The sequence below is a fragment of the Ipomoea nil genome, unplaced genomic scaffold (genome assembly GCF_001879475.1).
Source record: "Ipomoea nil cultivar Tokyo-kokei standard unplaced genomic scaffold, Asagao_1.1 scaffold3172, whole genome shotgun sequence".
Lineage (NCBI taxonomy): Eukaryota > Viridiplantae > Streptophyta > Magnoliopsida > Solanales > Convolvulaceae > Ipomoea > Ipomoea nil.
In genome coordinates, this window is record NW_017619600.1 from 830633 (window position 1) to 849038 (window position 18406).

Genomic DNA, 18406 nt, shown 5'->3' on the forward strand with positions numbered 1-18406 from the left:
TGAGAAGAGGCATGATAATCAAAGATATGATCCTCTGTATAGCAAGGAGTGTTTATGTCTTCTTAAAAACGTAAGCCTAATTCCTTACCGAATGAGGGTACTTATACTTCCTTAGTAAGAACACTCTTCAAAGATATCTTTGATTGTAGATGGTACGACGATATGTGAAGAAAGCAATCTTAAAGATCCGGTCCATACCTTCCAAAACAGATCCGCTGATTTCCTTTCCAAAATTGTTTTCTCAAACCGCGTTCAGCATTTTGGAAACATCTTCCTTTATCAGATTTTCAGTGTCAGTGCGTCTGTTGATGAACCTAATCAATCAGTCTTCTATAATAACAAACAGACACCAAGCTAAACCTTATCTTAGTTTGCCATAATAATATTGCCAAATTATATGTTGGGATTTTTGGAGAAAATAAAAACACTAAAAACTCCCCCTTTGTCTATTATTTGGGAAAACAACTCGACTAAGATAAAACAATAAACTAGGGAGAAAAAGGAAGATAACTGTCGCAAAAAGGACACAAGTCTGAATTACTATCCTTAAACAATAACAACACACAAGTCGTGCTGGACAAAAACAAGTAGTAGCATTATTCACAAATCATGAGGCCATCACATACACACGCCCAGACAGGCCCAGAAGATACGAAGTCCAACAAAAACACACAAAAAACTCCCCCTGAGTTTAGGCACTCCCCCTTTTTGCGAAAGATAGACAAAGGAACATTTAAGCATTCGAGGGACCTTCACTGTCAGACTTCACATTCTCAGTAGCAGTAGACTCAGTCAAGCTCAGACGAAGCAGAACAGTCACAAGATCAGTACGAGCTGCAGTGAGTTGCTTCGCAATAATGCCATTAACAGTTTCAAACTCAGACACCCGTTCCTTCAGACGGAGAGATAGCTGAACATCCTTCGCATGTGGCGAGTCATCAATAGGAGTGTCAGCATCAGATGATGGAGGAGCATTAACAGGGGTAACATCTCGAATGTGTTTGCCATTCAAGAGGCGTGGGTAAACAGTATAAAGTAGAGTTGGGCTAATAATCTCACTTGGCATTAGTACTAGGTCCTGTGTCGTCAGAACTCCAAATATGAGATTAGGATAGGGCAACCTTACCTTCTGCTCCCTCGAATGAATTAATGTGAGGAAATGATAGAAGATCCACTTCCCCAGATCAATGGACATTTTGGTGCCAATACGGAACATGAGAGCAGCTAGTTGCTTGCCAACTGTATGAAAATGGGAAGAAGGCAGCTAATTGTGGAGGGAAATTCAGTGCAGAATAACATATTTGGAGGTTAGCTTTGAGCTAGACAGAGTGTCAATATCACCTGTAGGCCATACAGGAGTTTGACCACCAGTGAGAGTCCTTGCAACCAAATCCCAATCCGTAATCTCTTCTTCATCAACACCCCTTCAAACCATAGTATTCATTTATCACGTCTGGACTGAAAACATACCACTTTTCTCTGATGAAAATCTGCATGCACCGGGTCCCTGTAAGATTGTCAATTTCTGCATTTAGATTGCAGTAGAACTCGTAGGTCAGCATCTTTGAGTAGGGGCAAATGGTGGTGACAGTCTTAAGCTCTCGTCAAATGGAGGGGTAAAATGTCACATACAGAGTTCAACTGATTCTCATCAACCGATCACTGAACTATAAGCTCTCGTCGAACCATCGTAGACCACTTTCCTTGAGCTGTAGCAGAAACAAACTGAGGTTTGTAAATTGTGGTGGCAGGATTGTCCGAAGCAGCTTGGACATCAGGAGTGACACTCCTACCTCGCGACCTTGAAGTGGGTTTCATCTTTCTGGTAGAAGTGGTGGAAACTGTAGCAGGAGCCTTGTTCTTGACAGACGATCTCAGAGTTTTGAACACTTGTTGGACAGGAAGATCACTTTCAACCTTTCCTGAGTCAGCAGACCGTCGTTGTAACACCCCGAAATTTTGAAACTTTTAAAACTTATATGATAAAGGTCATTTCTCATAAAATCCCAAACAAAGCATTACTAATTATAAGTGTACGGGGTGCTATGCCACATCTGAGCTGGAGAACTCAGATGCACAGGCTAAACTAACTAAGTATCCTCAATACATCATTATGGCACGCAGGTCGAAAGGAAAGACTATCTATCTAATCCACGATCTTCTAGCGCGCTCTGGGATCTACTCATCTGTGCCTGAAAGCCAAATATATCTGTTCAGCGAGAGATGCCGGTAACCCACTCCAACGCGTGGAAATACATTATAGATAGATATATATAGATATACGAAAATCATGTTGAAGCAGGAAGATATATACTTAAGAGACACTAGTTTTAAAAACCAGGAATAGACTCAGCAAATAGGGACAAGCACATCAATCAATAATAAACAGTTAAGTAGAGATAACATCATAAGGAATACGTATCTAAGGTCACAGATCACTTTCCAACTCCAAAACACATCATCATCCAATCATCATTCATATCACATAATCATTGATGGCGCCACTAGACCAATTGCATGCCCCGAACATGAGGGTTAGTGCCTATAGCATTAACATGGCCGCGCAGCACCCTACCTCAGTACCGCGGTACGAGGGGAGTTGATCGCAACCAACCCTTTGAGAACCGCTGACGAACTCAACGTCGGACCACGATCCAACACACCGCTGACGCGCCCAGTCGGTGGACCGTGATCCCCTTTACAAGGGGGGACTTCCGACCCTACACACCGTTGATGCGCACAATCGGTGGGCCGCAGCGGATCAAGCCCGACACACCGCTGAGCTAAACTTAGTCGGTGGGCAAAGATCCTCGGAGACTACGGTCCTACATACCGATGTCCCACCACTCGGTGGGTCGCAGCCAGTCGTAGCCCTACACACCGCCTGATTACTCAGGTCGGTGGACTACAACCTTCCTCGGCTTTTTGGCCCTATACCGCCTGGCGCGTCCCGGTAGGTGGGTCATATCACCGAGGCCCATGTGGACCTTCAGTCCTATACATAATCTTTATATACCTGACCGGTCTCTACCAGCCTGGTTAGCAGTTGGGATGGTTCTCAACCCATTCAACTGCCCGTATAGTGGACCTTAGTCCTATTTTAATATCCCTAACCGATCTTAACCGGCCTGGTTAACAGTTGGGATGGTTCTCAGCCCATTCAACTGCCCGTATAGCCCAATTGACCTTAACCAAGTTGGGGTCATGCATCACGTAAAACACAATAGCACATAATAACACATAATTGACATAGGGAAGGGGGAGGCATACAATTAAGCTTACATGTGCTCATTCACATACTAAGAATAGTTCCTAAGGGCTCATATAACTTCGACCTAGGTCCACGGGTTACCAATTCAACTAGCATGCAATTCCTAAGACTCATTTAACCTACGAATTGTACCCAAAATTCCAAACTAGATCAGGCACGACAAACGGGGTCCGTTGGGACACCATGGGGAACGGGGAACATCAAACGGGGAAGCCGGGGACCCGGGGTGGGGTGTGGACCAGCGGGTAGCCGGTGGGTGGGGTCACCCACCGGCTGCCCGCCGGTGGGCGCGGTTCCGGGCAGCGGGTAGGTGGTGGGTTCCCCCACCCCCACCTACCCCCCACTGACTCATTTCTCATATATTCGTCCAGGGACCCTTGTGGAACCCGAAACCATGCTTAGACACTTTTAAATGCAAATAACGAAACCACGTAAGCAATTAACGGATCAAAAGCAAGAATCATGTAGGACATATCCCATTACGACTTCTAAATGTAAAAAACACCCGAACATGCGAATTCCCACCCAAATACAAATCAAGAACATCACAATACAGATTTCCAATCCAACCTAGGGCTCTAATCCCACCCAAATCATCAAGAACATATTTAATCTTTACATCAAGAAAATATCAAGATTCGTCAAGAATCATCACATCATAATAAAGAACTTATTTTTAACATTACGATCATCAAGATTATATAAATCATCTTATCAATCATTAAGAACATAACATTGTTATCATAGAAGAATTCAATCAAGACACAAGAATATAGAGGGAGGCCAAGGGAGGAGATTATAGCGAAGAAAATAGGTTTTGTTGAGACATGGGTTACCTCTTAGCCTTAATAAATCATCCCTTGGCTATTAAGGTTCTTCCCTAAGATTTCCATCCGTTTTGATCTCCCTAGGCTTGGTAGTGGGGAGTCCCTTGGGGATTCTTGTGTGGTGATATCTATTGTGGTGTGAGTTCTAGGTGTGTCCTATGTCCTTATATATATATATATATATATATATATATATATATATATATATATATATATATATATATATATATATATATATATATATATATATATATATATATATATATATATATATATATAAGAGTCCTAATTAGGGTCCGAATGGTATGGGTTTACTAATTCTATTCCTTATAGGACTAAGGACTTGTTTTAGGGATAAGGGTCCATGGTCCATGGTGGACCATATTAATTAATTAAAGAGAATCCTAACCATAATCTGAATAGTAAAGGTATACTTTCTTTATTCCTAATAGATGTGAAGGCCTAGGATTCCAAATTAGGATCTGATTAGTAAAATGTTGACTTTCTTTATTTCTAATAGGCTTAGGACTCTAGTTTAGGCAAGGGTCCACGATCCGTGGTGGACCACATCAACTAATTAACGGGATTTCTAATCAAATTAAATCCTTTTTAATTATTATTAATGGAATTAATTAAATAATTAATTCGAGTTTAAAGGTCGTAACACGGGGTGTTACAGTCGTCTTTTCTCTGGTTGAACCGTATCAATATTATCATCACTGGTTTCAATGACTACTCTCTCATGGACTCCTTTGCGTTTAGATTTTCTTGTCTCTCTGGATGGAGAATGATCAGTTGGGCTTGGTGAGACCGAGTGGCTTGTTTCTGACACTGGGGCAGATGAATAGCCAAGAAGTTTGAAGACTTCTCGAATTTTGAAAGTAGTCGAGTCTGGATGTGCTGTCGCTTCCACTATAAGAGGTCTAAACAACTGGGGTTGTGGACCATAAACTTCAGTCAGTATTCTCTCATCATCACTGTCTATCTGCACAGAGGGATCATCAGGATGAATAACTCTATATGGTTCTGGTACAGAAGCAGAAGGCAAACCCGCAAAATGTCGGATGTGATCAAGGCTCTCAGCCAAGGTAGAAGATGTATAAACTGGAACTCCATCAATCGGGTCAGAGGGACGAGGGCTTGAATGTCTGGCAGTCTCAATTTCAGAAGGCAACTTAAGAGAAACAACAACCGGGCAAACCTCAACCGGTGACTCAGTAGCATCAGATAAAGGCACAGCAGGAATTGCAGATCTCGCAATATCAGCAGAGTACACAACCAGACTTAAATTTTCTACCTTATCAGATTGGTTAACTTTTTCTTCAGAATCACTGTTAAGGGCAACTTTTAAAGGCTCAATTTTTTTAGAAGATAAACGAAGAGGATCATCAGTGTAACACCCCAAAATTTTGAAACTTTTAAATCTTATATGATAAAGGTAAATCCTCACTAAATCCCGAAAGTAAACATAAGAGTACGGGGTGCTATACCAAACCTGAGCAAGAGAACTCAGGTGCACAGGCGAACTAACTAAAATCCTCAAAGTAATGTCAGAACATAAGCATGGCACGCAGGCCGAAAAGGGAAACTAGCTACTCTATGCTTCAGATCTCTAGCGCGCTCCAGTGTCTACTCATCTGTGCCTGAAAGCCAAATATATCTGTTCAGCGAGAGATGCTGGTAACCCACTCCAACGCGTTGAAATACATTATAGATAGATATTCATAGATATACGAAAATCATTTTGAAGCAGGAAGATATATGCTTAAGAGAGACTCTAGCTTTAAAACCAGGAATAGACCCAGCAAATAGGGACAAGCACATTAATCAATGATAAATAGTTAAGTAGAGTAAACATCATAAGGAATACGTATCTAAGGTCACAGATCACTTTTCAATTCAAACACATCATTATCCAAGCATCATTCATATCACATAATCATTGATGGCGCCACGGGACCAATCGCATGCCCCGAACATGAAGGTTAATGCTTATAGCATTAACACGGCCCCGCAGCACCCTACCTCAGTACAACGGTATAAGGGGAGTTGATCACAACCAACCCTTTGAGAACCGCTGACGAACTCAACGTTGGATCACAATCCTACACACCGCTGATGCGCACAGTCGGTGGACTGTGATTGTAACACCCCAGATTTTCAAGATATTTAAAACTTATAAAATAAAGGTGAAATCTTATTAAATATCAAAACATAATTCAAGAGTGCGGGGTGCTATGCCACACCTGAGCTAGAGAACACAGGTGCACAGGCTAACTAACTAATATCCTCAAACGGTAACAATGCTAAATCATGGCACGCAGGCCGAAAGGGAAAAACTATCTAAGCTACGCCCAAGCTTCTAGCGCGCTCCGGTGATCTACTTGTCTGTGCCTGAAAGCCAAATATATTTGTTCAGCGAGAGATGCTGGTAACCCACCCCAACGCGTTGAAATACAATACATATAGAGGTATATATAGATATACGAAAACCATTTTGAGCATGAAGATATATCCTACGAACTCTAGCTTTTAAAACAGGGATAGACTCAACAGAGAGGGCTAAGCACAGACAGCAGTTATACCAAGCATATACAGTTTACAACAGGCAAGACAGATAAGATAAGCACAACTAATAATCATAACCCAACATATACGATCCCCGGTACAAATCCCATAGTCTCATCCCCAAGATACTCATAACAACAACTCATCCATATCTCATCACATAGCACACTTTGTTGGCGCCACAGGACCAATCGCATGCCCATACATGAGGGTCAGCGCATATAGCTCTGACACGGCCTCGCAGCACCCTGCCCCGTATCGCAACACTGAGGGGTCGATCGCAACCGACCGATGAACCGCAGCTCATCATAATGTTTGATCGCAACCAAACAGTGGACCGCAACCCAAGAGTATGTCATCTGACCGCAGCCAGGAAAGTATGAACCGCAGCTCATGTAGAAACGTTTGATCGCAACCAAACGGTGGACCGCAGCCCAAGAGTGTAAATCTGACCGCAGTCAGCTTCTGAACCGCAGCTCAGGAATAACCAATCCGATCGCAACCGAATTGGGGTATCATGCACACATAACACATAGCAAGCACATGCAACCCACATTAACACATTGGGAATGGGGAGAAAGCGTATAACGAAACCTATGCGTGATCCTTCACATACTAAGAATGGTCCTAAGGGGTTCATACTTCTTCCACCTAGGTCAACGGGATACCAATTCAACTAGCATGCAATATATAAGACTCATTAACCTACGAACGGTACCCGAAACATCAAACTAGACACGGCACGATGAACGGAGTCCGTTGGGACACCACGGGGATCGGGGATACATCAAACGGGGAAGCCGGGGTCCCGAATGGGGGAGACTTCCAGCGGGTAGGCGGTGGGTGGGGGGGCCACCCGCCGGCTGCCCGCCGGTAAACACTGTTCCGGGCAGCGGGTCGCCGGCGGGCAGCTGCCCGCCCGACGGCTGCTCGCTGCCGGAGACGCCCCTTCTGGCCGCGGGTAGGTGGCGGGTCCCCTACCCCCCCACCTACCCCCCACTGACTCTTTATACACAAAACGCCTCGGGAACCATTGTGGAACCCGAAACCATGCTTAGACACTTTACAACGCAATTAACGATCAACACGTAGACAATTAACGGATCAAATACGATAAACGTACGGCACATAACCTATCATGCTTTTATAAACATAATTGACACCCAAACATGCGATTTCCCCACCCAATACACCAAGAATAATATCATACGATACAACCTAGGGTTCTAATCACTTTTATGCCAACAAGAATACGATTCGTCTTCTAATTACAAGATTTGGTAAGAATATCACATAAGCATCAAGAACATCACACAAGCATCAAGAACGCCAACAAGAACATCAACCTAGGGTTCTAATTACTTTTACATCAACAAGAATACGGTTCGTCTTCTAATTACAAGATTCGGTACAAATAACACATAAGCATCAAGAACGCCATACAATTATCAAGAACACCATATAATCATCAAGAACTCCACATAATCGTTAAGAACACCATAGTTATCAACAATCTCCCGATATCAAGATCACCCATGGAATTATCCCATCAATCACCAATAATAACATCACAAATCATCAATACACAATAATATGGGGAAATCCTACGGGGGAAATCATAGCTATGAAAATAGGTTTTGTTGAGACATGGGTTACCTCTTAGTCTTAATTAATTCCTTGGCTATGAAGGGTCTTTCTTTAAGCTTTCTTGCTTTCTTGATTTCTTCTAAGGGGATTCTTGGAGCTCTTTGGGGTGGTGGAACGTTTATTGTGGTGGGGGGTTTCTAGGTGCCTCTTAAGCCCCCTATTTATATATTTAGGAGTCTTAGTTAGGAACTAATATTATAGGCTTGCTAGTTCTATTTCTTTTGGAACTAAGGATTGGGTTTAGGGATAAGGGCCCGTGGACTATGGTGGGCCATATTAATTAATAAAAGGGAATCCTAATCGTAGTCTGGATAGTAAAAGGCCTCCTTCCTTTATTCCTAATAGATAACTAGATCTAGGATTCCTAATTAGAATCTGAATAGTAAAGGGTTTACTTTCTTTATTTCCTAATAGGCTTAGGACTCTAATTTTGGCAAGGGTCCACGGTTCATGGTGGACCTTATTAATTAATTAAAGGAAACCTAACCGAATTAAATCATATTTAATTATTATTAACGGGATTAATTAAATAATTAATCCGGGATTGAAGGCCGTAACACGGGGTGTTACACTCTCCCCCCCTTACGAGAAGCTTCGTCCCCGAAGCTTGGAAATCATTGCGGGGGTAACGAGTCCAAGGTAGTATGGTGGTCCTATAGCGAAAGCATTCTACGGGGAAACTGTACAATTGTATGTTTATGTGTGCTGGGTTTTTGGGAACGATTAGGTTTAAAGGGCTAAGAGAGTGGGTTTCAAACCTGTGGGCAAAGTGAATTTAGGAATTAGGATCAAAGTTTTCAAGGTTGCAACTTAGGGTGTGAGGTTGTCACCTTGTATGTAATCGTTAAAATAGGGGATCAAGAGTGTGGTTGAAGGGTAGAAAGGGTTTTGAAATAAGGAGGGGGCCGATTTTCCGATGGAGGGAAGGGAATTCGGCTAGGATGGGTTAAGGGTTCTCGATCTTCAAGTGACTATTCTGGTTTGATGCTTTGATCACGACGTATTGATGAACTGATGATCCTTCTTCCTTGCTGTTGGCACTTGTTTGACTTTAAGATCCTTGTTAGACCTTGCTTCCCAGGCTAAGGTTTCATCCTTCTCCCCTATCTTGAGGGAATCTCCCGTGATGATTTAACACTTACTTCTTTAATGCGTCCAAGGTCTTGACCAAGTTTGGTCAACCAAGCCAATCTCTTAGGGCGCACTTCCCGAATTCTTCCCAAAGTTTCTTGGGAGTCGGTAAACTTTGGGTTGATTTTCCCTTCTTATTGAATTTCATCTCCTCTTTAGTGAATGAAATTCTTAGTAAGACTTCAGGTCTTCCCCGAGGTTCGACTAGTTGTGCCTTTTTGTGTTACTTTTAATGGTGAGGGTGTCCTTGCATGCTCTTTCCCTTTTTGAAGCGCAGTTGGTTACCTAACCTCGTTGTGGAATGACTCGGTGACTTTACGAGTCATCTCATTTCCTTGTGGGTCTTTAATGACCCTTGAGATCTTGGCACAAATGTGCTTTTTACATTTTGCCTAGCACCACGGACTACGTAGTTCTTGATTCCATACAACTTGTAAGGAGTCCTCTGATTTGCTTGAACGATATCCATGGTTTGAAGGAGTCCCGGTCCATCCTTAGCATTTTGACTTTTAAGGTCTTTGTGAGTCCTTAGCTCGAGTTCCCAACTCGCCTCCTTGGTTTGCACAATCCTTTATGCCAATCCTCCCTAGTCGGTTGCATCGTAGAGTCCAACTTCAACCCCACGTGTAATGCAATTGGTTGTGCTTTTCCGATGGTGTCTTGCGTGTCAAGGTCTTTTACCGATGACACTATGTTTGGGCGACCCATGGTTCTTTACCCAAGACTCGCGTTCATCAATCGAGGCACACAAGTGCGCCATGAATCAATAAAGTGAGGAGTTAAGAAATCAGCACATTGTACCAGTGGGCGCGAGGTGGGCGGTCGTCCGCCTGCCAAGCTCCTGTTGGGGACCCGTCAAGGTCCCGTCCAGGACCCGTTAGGGTCCCATCAAGGTCTCGTTGGGGACCCGCGGGAAGGTGACTAGGAAGAGTGAATTTCTTCGGGAAAAATCCCAAGAATGCACCGATTCAAGTCCCGACAAGCCCCATGCCCATGTGCACAATAAAAAGGTACTTGAATACGTAGGATGACCAATCGTATAGTTTTATTGATCCTTAAGTAGGAGTTATAGATGAGTTAAGACTCTCGCATGTTCTTTCCGTTCAGTAGGTCGGGTGCGGTTCCCAATTAGCAACCTCGTCACCTTCACCGGGAAGTTGGTTATAAGCCACTTTGTCTTTTCCTTGCTTGATTGATGACAAGCCTTCTTGGTCTTTCTTGGAGTTCGGCTTGTCGCTCGTTCTTTGTTCAATCCTTTGGTGACCAAGTGCTTGGTGATGCGTTTCTCTTCCTTGGAATGCATTTGATTGACTGCCCTTTGACGTCGCATGATGTTTTGGCGATTTTGTGTGTTACATGTACTTCTTATGGTGCCTTAAAACCATCAAGGTCCTTGTTCCAAGGTGAGGCCCTTATTGCCGGGAGGCTCTAGTTGTATGATACTTTCTATGCGTCTGTGTAAATCTTGCATTGCACTCCGTATAGGTAATGCCTCCAGATTTTCAGTGCGAATACGATGGCGGCTAGCTCGAGGTCGTGGGTGGGGTATTTTCTTTGTGGGTTTTGAGTTGCCTAGATGCGTATGCTATTACCTTGCCTTTTTGCATTAGCACGCACCCCAACCCCTTTTTTGACGCGTCCCCGAAGACCTCGAACCCTTCCACCCCAGAGGGGATGGCTAGTATGGGTGCCGTGGTTAACTTATACTTCAATTCCTGAAAGGCTGCAACGCAGTTGTCGTCCCATCGGAAAGGGGTCTCCTTTTTCATGAGTTTAATGCGAGGTTGGGCTATCTTGGTAAAGTCGGGTACAAACCTCCTGTAGTAGCCAGCCAAGCCCAGGAAGCTTCGGGCCTTGAAAGTGAGATCGATGTGGACCATTCCTTAGCGGCCTGGGCTTTGGTGGGGTCCACCTTAATTCCTTCTTTGGTTATTACATGGCCCAAGAAGGTCACGCTGTCTTTCCAGAATTCGCATTTGGAGAACTTAGCGTATAGCTGGTGCTTTCTTAGAGTTTGTAAGGTTATGCGGAGGTGCCTTTCATGTCCTTCCTTGTTTCGGGAGTAGCCTAGGATGTCGTCGGTGAATACAATGATGAAGTCATCCAGGTGGGGTCGGAATACTCGGTTCATGAGGTCCATGAGTATGGCGGGTGCGGGGTGGAGTCGTCCTTGTAGCCGTGCCCCTAGGTACTCTTAGTTGAACCCCCGGTTGTTGCCCATAAGTTCCTTCTGGACCTATCAAAGGTCAACCTCGTGTCTTGAAGTAGAACGAGGCTATCTCTACGTGGCGTTCCTCTTGGCATTCTCCTAATCCGAGGATTTTGTTGAAGGTTCGGATTCATTCTTCGAGGAGTGTGGGATCCTTGACTGTCTTCTTATTGGCGCCATGCTGCTGGTTTTCAGGGTCAATATTTATTGTAATGATGAGTCAGTGTGCTGCACCCTTACCTTGGTGTGGTAAGCGTAGGGGGAGTTCTTTTAGAGAGGGATAAAGTGAGGGGGGGTTATGTGTAGGTTTCACAATCTCACCGCGCGTCCTAAGATTCCTGAATCCTATGCTCCTTAATACCTAGAGTTCAAGCCTAATGTCCTAAAGTCCGGTCTTAAGAGTCTTATCCTAGGGTCAAACTTAGGCTCTGATACCAACTGTAACACCCCAGATTTTCAAGATATTTAAAACTTATAAAATAAAGGTGAAATCTTATTAAATCCCAAAACATAATTCAAGAGTGCGGGGTGCTATGCCACACCTGAGCTAGAGAACTCAGGTGCACAGGCTAACTAACTAATATCCTCAAACGGTAACAATGCTAAATCATGGCACGCAGGCCGAAAGGGAAAAACTATCTAAGCTACGACCAAGCTTCTAGCGCGCTCCGGTGATCTACTTGTCTGTGCCTGAAAGCCAAATATATCTGTTCAGCGAGAGATGCTGGTAACCCACCCCAACGCATTGAAATACAATATATATATAGAGGTATATATAGATATACGAAAACCATTTTGAGCATGAAGATATATCCTACGAACTCTAGCTTTTAAAACAGGGATAGACTCAACAGAGAGGGCTCAGCACAGACAGCAGTTATACCAAGCATATACAGTTTACAACAGGCAAGACAGATAAGATAAGCACAACTAATAATCATAATCCAAAATATACGATCCCCGGTATAAATCCCATAGTCTCAACCCCAAGATACTCATAACAACAACTCATCCATATCTCATCACATAGCACACTTTGTTGGCGCCACAGGACCAATCGCATGCCCATACATGAGGGTCAGCGCATATAGGGGTCGATCGCAACCGACCGATGAACCGCAGCTCATCATAATGTTTGATCGCAACCAAATAGTGGACCGCAGCCCAAGAGTTTGTCATCTGACCGCAGCCAGGAAAGTATGAACCGCAGCTCATGTAGAAACGTTTGATCGCAACCAAACGGTGGACCGCAGCCCAAGAGTGTAAATCTGACCGCAGTCAGCTTCTGAACCGCAGCTCAGGAATAACCAATCCGATCGCAACCGAATTGGGGTATCATGCACACATAACACATAGCAAGCACATGCAACCCACATTAACACATTGGGAAGGGGGAGAAAGCGTATAACGAAACCTATGCGTGATCCTTCACATACTAAGAATGGTCCTAAGGGGTTCATACTTCTTCCACCTAGGTCAACGGGATACCAATTCAACTAGCATGCAATATATAAGACTCATTAACCTACGAACGGTACCCGAAACATCAAACTAGACACGGCACGATGAACGGAGTCCGTTGGGACACCACGGGGATCGGGGCTACATCAAACGGGGAAGCCGGGGTCCCGAATGGGGGAGACTTCCAGCGGGTAGCCGGTGGGTGGGGGGACCACCCGCCGGTAAACACTGTTCTGGGCAGCGGGTCGCCGGCGGGCGGGCAGCTTCCCGCCCGCCGGCTGGCCGCTGCCGAAGACGCCCCTTCTGGCCGCGGGTAGGTGGCGGGTCCCCTACCCCCCCCCACCTACCCCCCACTGACTCTTTATACACAAAACGCCCCGGGAACCATTGTGGAACCTGAAACCATGCTTAGACACTTTACAACGCAATTAACGATCAACACGTAGACAATTAATGGATTAAATACGAGAAACGTACGGCACATAACCTATCATGCTTTTCTAAACATAATTGACACCCAAACATGCGATTTCCCCACCCAATACACCAAGAATAATATCATACGATACAACCTAGGGTTCTAATCACTTTTATGCCAACAAGAATACGATTCGTCTTCTAATTACAAGATTCGGTAAGAATATCACATAAGCATCAAGAACATCACACAAGCATCAAGAACGCCAACAAGAACATCAACCTAGGGTTCTAATTACTTTTACATCAGCAAGAATACGGTACGTCTTCTAATTACAAGATTCGGTACAAATAACACATAAGCATTAAGAACTCCATACAATTATCAAGAACACCATATAATCATCAAGAACTCCACATAATCGTTAAGAACACCATAGTTATCAACAATCTCCCGATATCAAGATCACCCATGGAATTATCCCATCAATCACCAATAATAACATCACAAATCATCAATACACAATAATATGGGGAAATCCTACGGGGCAAATCATAGCTATGAAAATAGGTTTTGTTGAGACATGGGTTACCTCTTAGTCTTACTTAATTCCTTGGCTATGAAGGGTCTTTCTTTAAGCTTTCTTGCTTTCTTGATTTCTTCTAAGGGGATTCTTGGAGCTCTTTGGGGTGGTGGAACGTTTATTGTGGTGGGGGGTTTCTAGGTGCCTCTTAAGCCCCGTATTTATATATTTAGGAGTCTTACTTAGGAACTAATATTATAGGCTTGCTAGTTCTATTTCTTTTGGAACTAAGGATTGGGTTTAGGGATAAGGGCCCGTGGACTATGGTGGGCCATATTAATTAATAAAAGGGAATCCTAATCGTAGTCTGGATAGTAAAAGGCCTACTTCCTTTATTCCTAATAGATAACTAGGTCTAGAATTCCTAATTAGAATCTGAATAGTAAAGGGTTTACTTTCTTTATTTCCTAATAGGCTTAGGACTCTAATTTAGGCAAGGGTCCACGGTTCATGGTGGACCTTATTAATTAATTAAATGAAACCTAACCGAATTAAATAATATTTAATTATTATTAACGGGATTAATTAAATAATTAATCCGGGATTGAAGGCCGTAACACGGGGTATTACAGTGATCCCCTTTACAAGGGGGGACTTACGACCCTACACACCGTTGATGCGTACAGTCGGTGGACCATAGCGGATCAAGCCCTATACACCGCTGAGGGACTCAGTAGGTGGGCGAAGATCCTCGGAGACTACGACCCTACACACTGCTGTCCCATCACTCGGTGGATCGTAGCCAGCCCTAGCCATACACACGGCCTGATTACTCCGGACGGTGGACTACAGCCTTCCTCGGATTATTGGCCCTACACACCGCCTGGCGCGTCCAGGTCGGTGGGTCATAGCACCGAGGCCCATATGGACCGCAGCCCAAGAAGTGAATCAATTCGGCCTTAGCCAATTTCTGAACCTCAGCTCAGGAACAATCCATTCGGCCTTCATCCAACTTCCGAACCTTAGCCCGGGAACAATCCATTCGGCCTTCAGCCGTCTTCCGAACCTTAGCCCGGGAACACCCCATTTGATCTTAACCAAAATCGGGGGTCATGCATCACATAACACATAGGAGCACGTAGTAGCATATTGGGAGGGAAAGACATATAAATAAACTTACGTGTGATTATTCACATACTAAGAATAGTCCTAAGGAGTTCATACAACTTCCACATAGGTTAACGGGTTACCAATTCAACTAGCATGCAATTCCTAAGACTCTTTTACCATACGAGTGGTACCCGAAATATCAAACTAGACTCTAGCACGACAAACGGGGTCCGTTGGGACACCATGGGGGAGTGGGGAACAACAAACGGGTAAGCCAAAGACCCGGGGTGGGGTACGGATCAGCGGGTGGCCGGTGGGTGGGGGTCACCCGCCGGCTGCCCGTCGGAGAACACTGTCCGGGCAGCGGGTTGCCGGTGGGCAGGCAGCTGCCCGCTGCGTGGCGGTGTTCTTCGGGTAGCGGGTAGGGGGCTGGATGCTCCGTGAGTGCCCAACATGGCCTCGATAGTTGCCACCCTTTGGACCAAAGCGCGTGTTGCAATCAGACGCAGAGGATTTCATAGACAGTAAAACATTCTCATTATCAGATTGTGCAACAGGCAGAGCAGATTCAATATTGTCAGAAATTAAATCATCGGGCTTATCAGGAGAAATCTCAATAGGGGTTTCAGAAGTATTAAACCTGTTACGAAGAATCTCGATACGATGTTGGGTCTCTTCCTGTCCATCTTCAGGCTCAGGAATGTACGCAGGGCTAACATCATCACTCGCTTCGGAGGTCAACACCAAAATATCACTCGTATCATGGTCGGACCCGTCCGCATAGAACTCCGGGTAGTCTGAGAGCACTGTGACTATGATTTCGTCGTGGAGAACAGAGTCAAGCTTCAACTTCTTTTTCATAGCGAGTTGGAGAAGAGTCTTTACATGCTTCATGGCTGTTTCTGGTGAATGGATTTTCCTTCCCAGCTTGATGATAATATTTCTCACTGCATCCGCCATTGTTGTGCGATTTGGGAAAAAGAAGAGAGAAACCCTAGGTGTAGAATCAGTAAGCAAATAAAGAGAGATAACTAGTATTTAGAACTTTTCCTCCAAAGTAAAGAGAGTCCCGATCAAATATATAATCCCAAGGGTGATGAACACTATTTAATGCAGTTGTCAGAATGCATGCAACTGATGTGATTGACGCAACGGTATAGCTCCTTTTTTGGGATAAAACGGATGATTTGAATTTTGAAAGAGGCGAATTAATTTTGGTAACCAAGGTTAAGATTATATCTTAACATAAACAGAAGAGAGATTAAAAAGGAAGTCAAATATGTAATTTTGACCCGTGATTGAGACTACCATACACTCTCCTTCTATGTTATCATCCTGCCTTATTGATCAATCCTGCAGATTCCCAGAGCAGATATGAGAATCTCAAACCGATTTGCGTCCAGAGGCTTAGTCAGTATGTCAGCCAATTGCTTATCTGTTTGAATATTTCCAATTCTATCTCCTTTGATTCTACCAAGTCTCTGATATAGTGATGCCTTATATCAATATGCTTCGTTCTGGAGTGTTGAACTGGGTTCTTTGAAATATTTATTGCACTGACATTGTCACAGTAGAGTGTCATAGTCCTTTGTGTGAGACCATAATCTAGAAGCATTTGCTTCATCCAGACCAACTGAGTGCAACATCCTCCAGCTACTATATATTCTGCCTCTGCAGTACTTAGAGAGATTGAATTATGCTTCTTGCTTAGCCATGAGACTAAATTCTTTCCAACAAAGAAGCATTCACCTGATGTTCTCTTTTTGTCATCAATATTTCCTGCCCAATCTGCATCACAATATGCACTCAGGCTGAGTTCATTGTCCTTGGAATACCATAACCCATACTGAATTGTTCCCTTGATGTATTTCAAGATCCGTTTAGCAGCTATCAAATGTGACTCTTTGGGATCAGATTGATATCTTGCACACATCCCAACACTGAACATAATATCTGGTTGACTTGCGGTCAAATATAGCAGAATTCCAATTAGGCTTCGATAGACTGTGTTATCAACTGATGCCCCAGTATCATCTTTTGACACCTTTGTAGAAGTGGAGATAGGAGTTCTCGGAGTTTTACATGACTCCAGATCAAACTTTTTGACCAAATTCTTGGCATATTTTTCTTGTGAGATATTATAGCCTTCAGTACTCTGTTTAACTTGAAGTCCTAAGAAATAAGTCAGTTGACCCACCATAGACATTTCAAATTATTCCTTCATAACCTTCACTAAGTCATCAATATATTTCTGCAGAGTAGATCCGAAGACAATATCATCTACGTAAATCTGAGCTATAGTAACATGACTTCCAGTGGTTTTAACAAACAAGGTCTTATCAACACTCCCTCGGTTATACCCATGATGTAATAGATACAGTGTCAGACGTTCGTACCATGCCCTTGGAGCTTGTTTAAGCCCATAGAGAGCTTTTCTGAGCTTGTAGACACGCGTCGGATGAACTAGGTCTTCAAAACCTTTAGGTTGTGCCACATAGATATCTTCATGCAGATACCCATTCAAGAATGCTGTCTTAACATCCATCTGAAATAGTGTGAATCCCAGAATACACACGACTGCCAACAAAATTCTGATTGACTCCAGTCTTGCAACAGAGGAAAACGTTTCATCATAGTCAATTCCCTCTATTTGTGTATATCCTTGAGCAACCAACCGAGCTTTGTTTCTTGCAATATTTCGAGCTTCATCAGTTTTATTTTTGAAGATCCACTTTGTTCCGATTATGTTAACACGGTCAGGCCTTGGTACCAGATCCCACACATGATTGCGGTCAAACTGATGTAGCTCCTCCTGCATAGCCTTAATCCATAGATCATCCTGCAAGTCTTCCTTCACATTTTTTGGTTCTATTTTTGAGGTGTAGCAGGCAAACCCGGATATTTCTATCAGATTGCTCCTCATCCGACTTCTAGTGTTCATTTCATCTGATGGATTACCAATTATGTTGTCTGGTGGATGATTTTTCTATGTTCTGGTGGGCTTATTCTTACCATCACCATCCGAGAGAGAGTTCTCCTGTTCTGGGCTTTCTTTATCTTCTTCTGATGAATCATGTGTGTCAGGCAGTTTGGTTTTTTTCAGTTGTTTCTAATGGCTCACTAATAGGAAGGTCTGTCTTGGATCAATCATCGATGTTTCATCTGATTCTTATGGGTTATCATCGATAACAACATTCACTAATTCCATGACTGATTGAGTTCGTTTGTTGTAAACTCTATA

The 18406-nt window shown here is 43.6% G+C and overlaps 1 protein-coding gene across 1 annotated transcript; it reads right to left on the reverse strand.

Moving 5' to 3' along the window:
• Positions 1-16505: 16505 nt before the first annotated feature.
• On the reverse strand, positions 16506-17371 carry LOC109168060 (uncharacterized mitochondrial protein AtMg00810-like). Its single transcript, XM_019317115.1, has 2 exons — positions 16727-17371; positions 16506-16646 (listed from the first exon to the last, which is right to left on the reverse strand). Exons 1-2 carry the CDS (start codon positions 17369-17371, stop codon positions 16506-16508), a joined length of 786 nt encoding a protein of 261 aa, XP_019172660.1.
• Positions 17372-18406: the final 1035 nt, after the last annotated feature.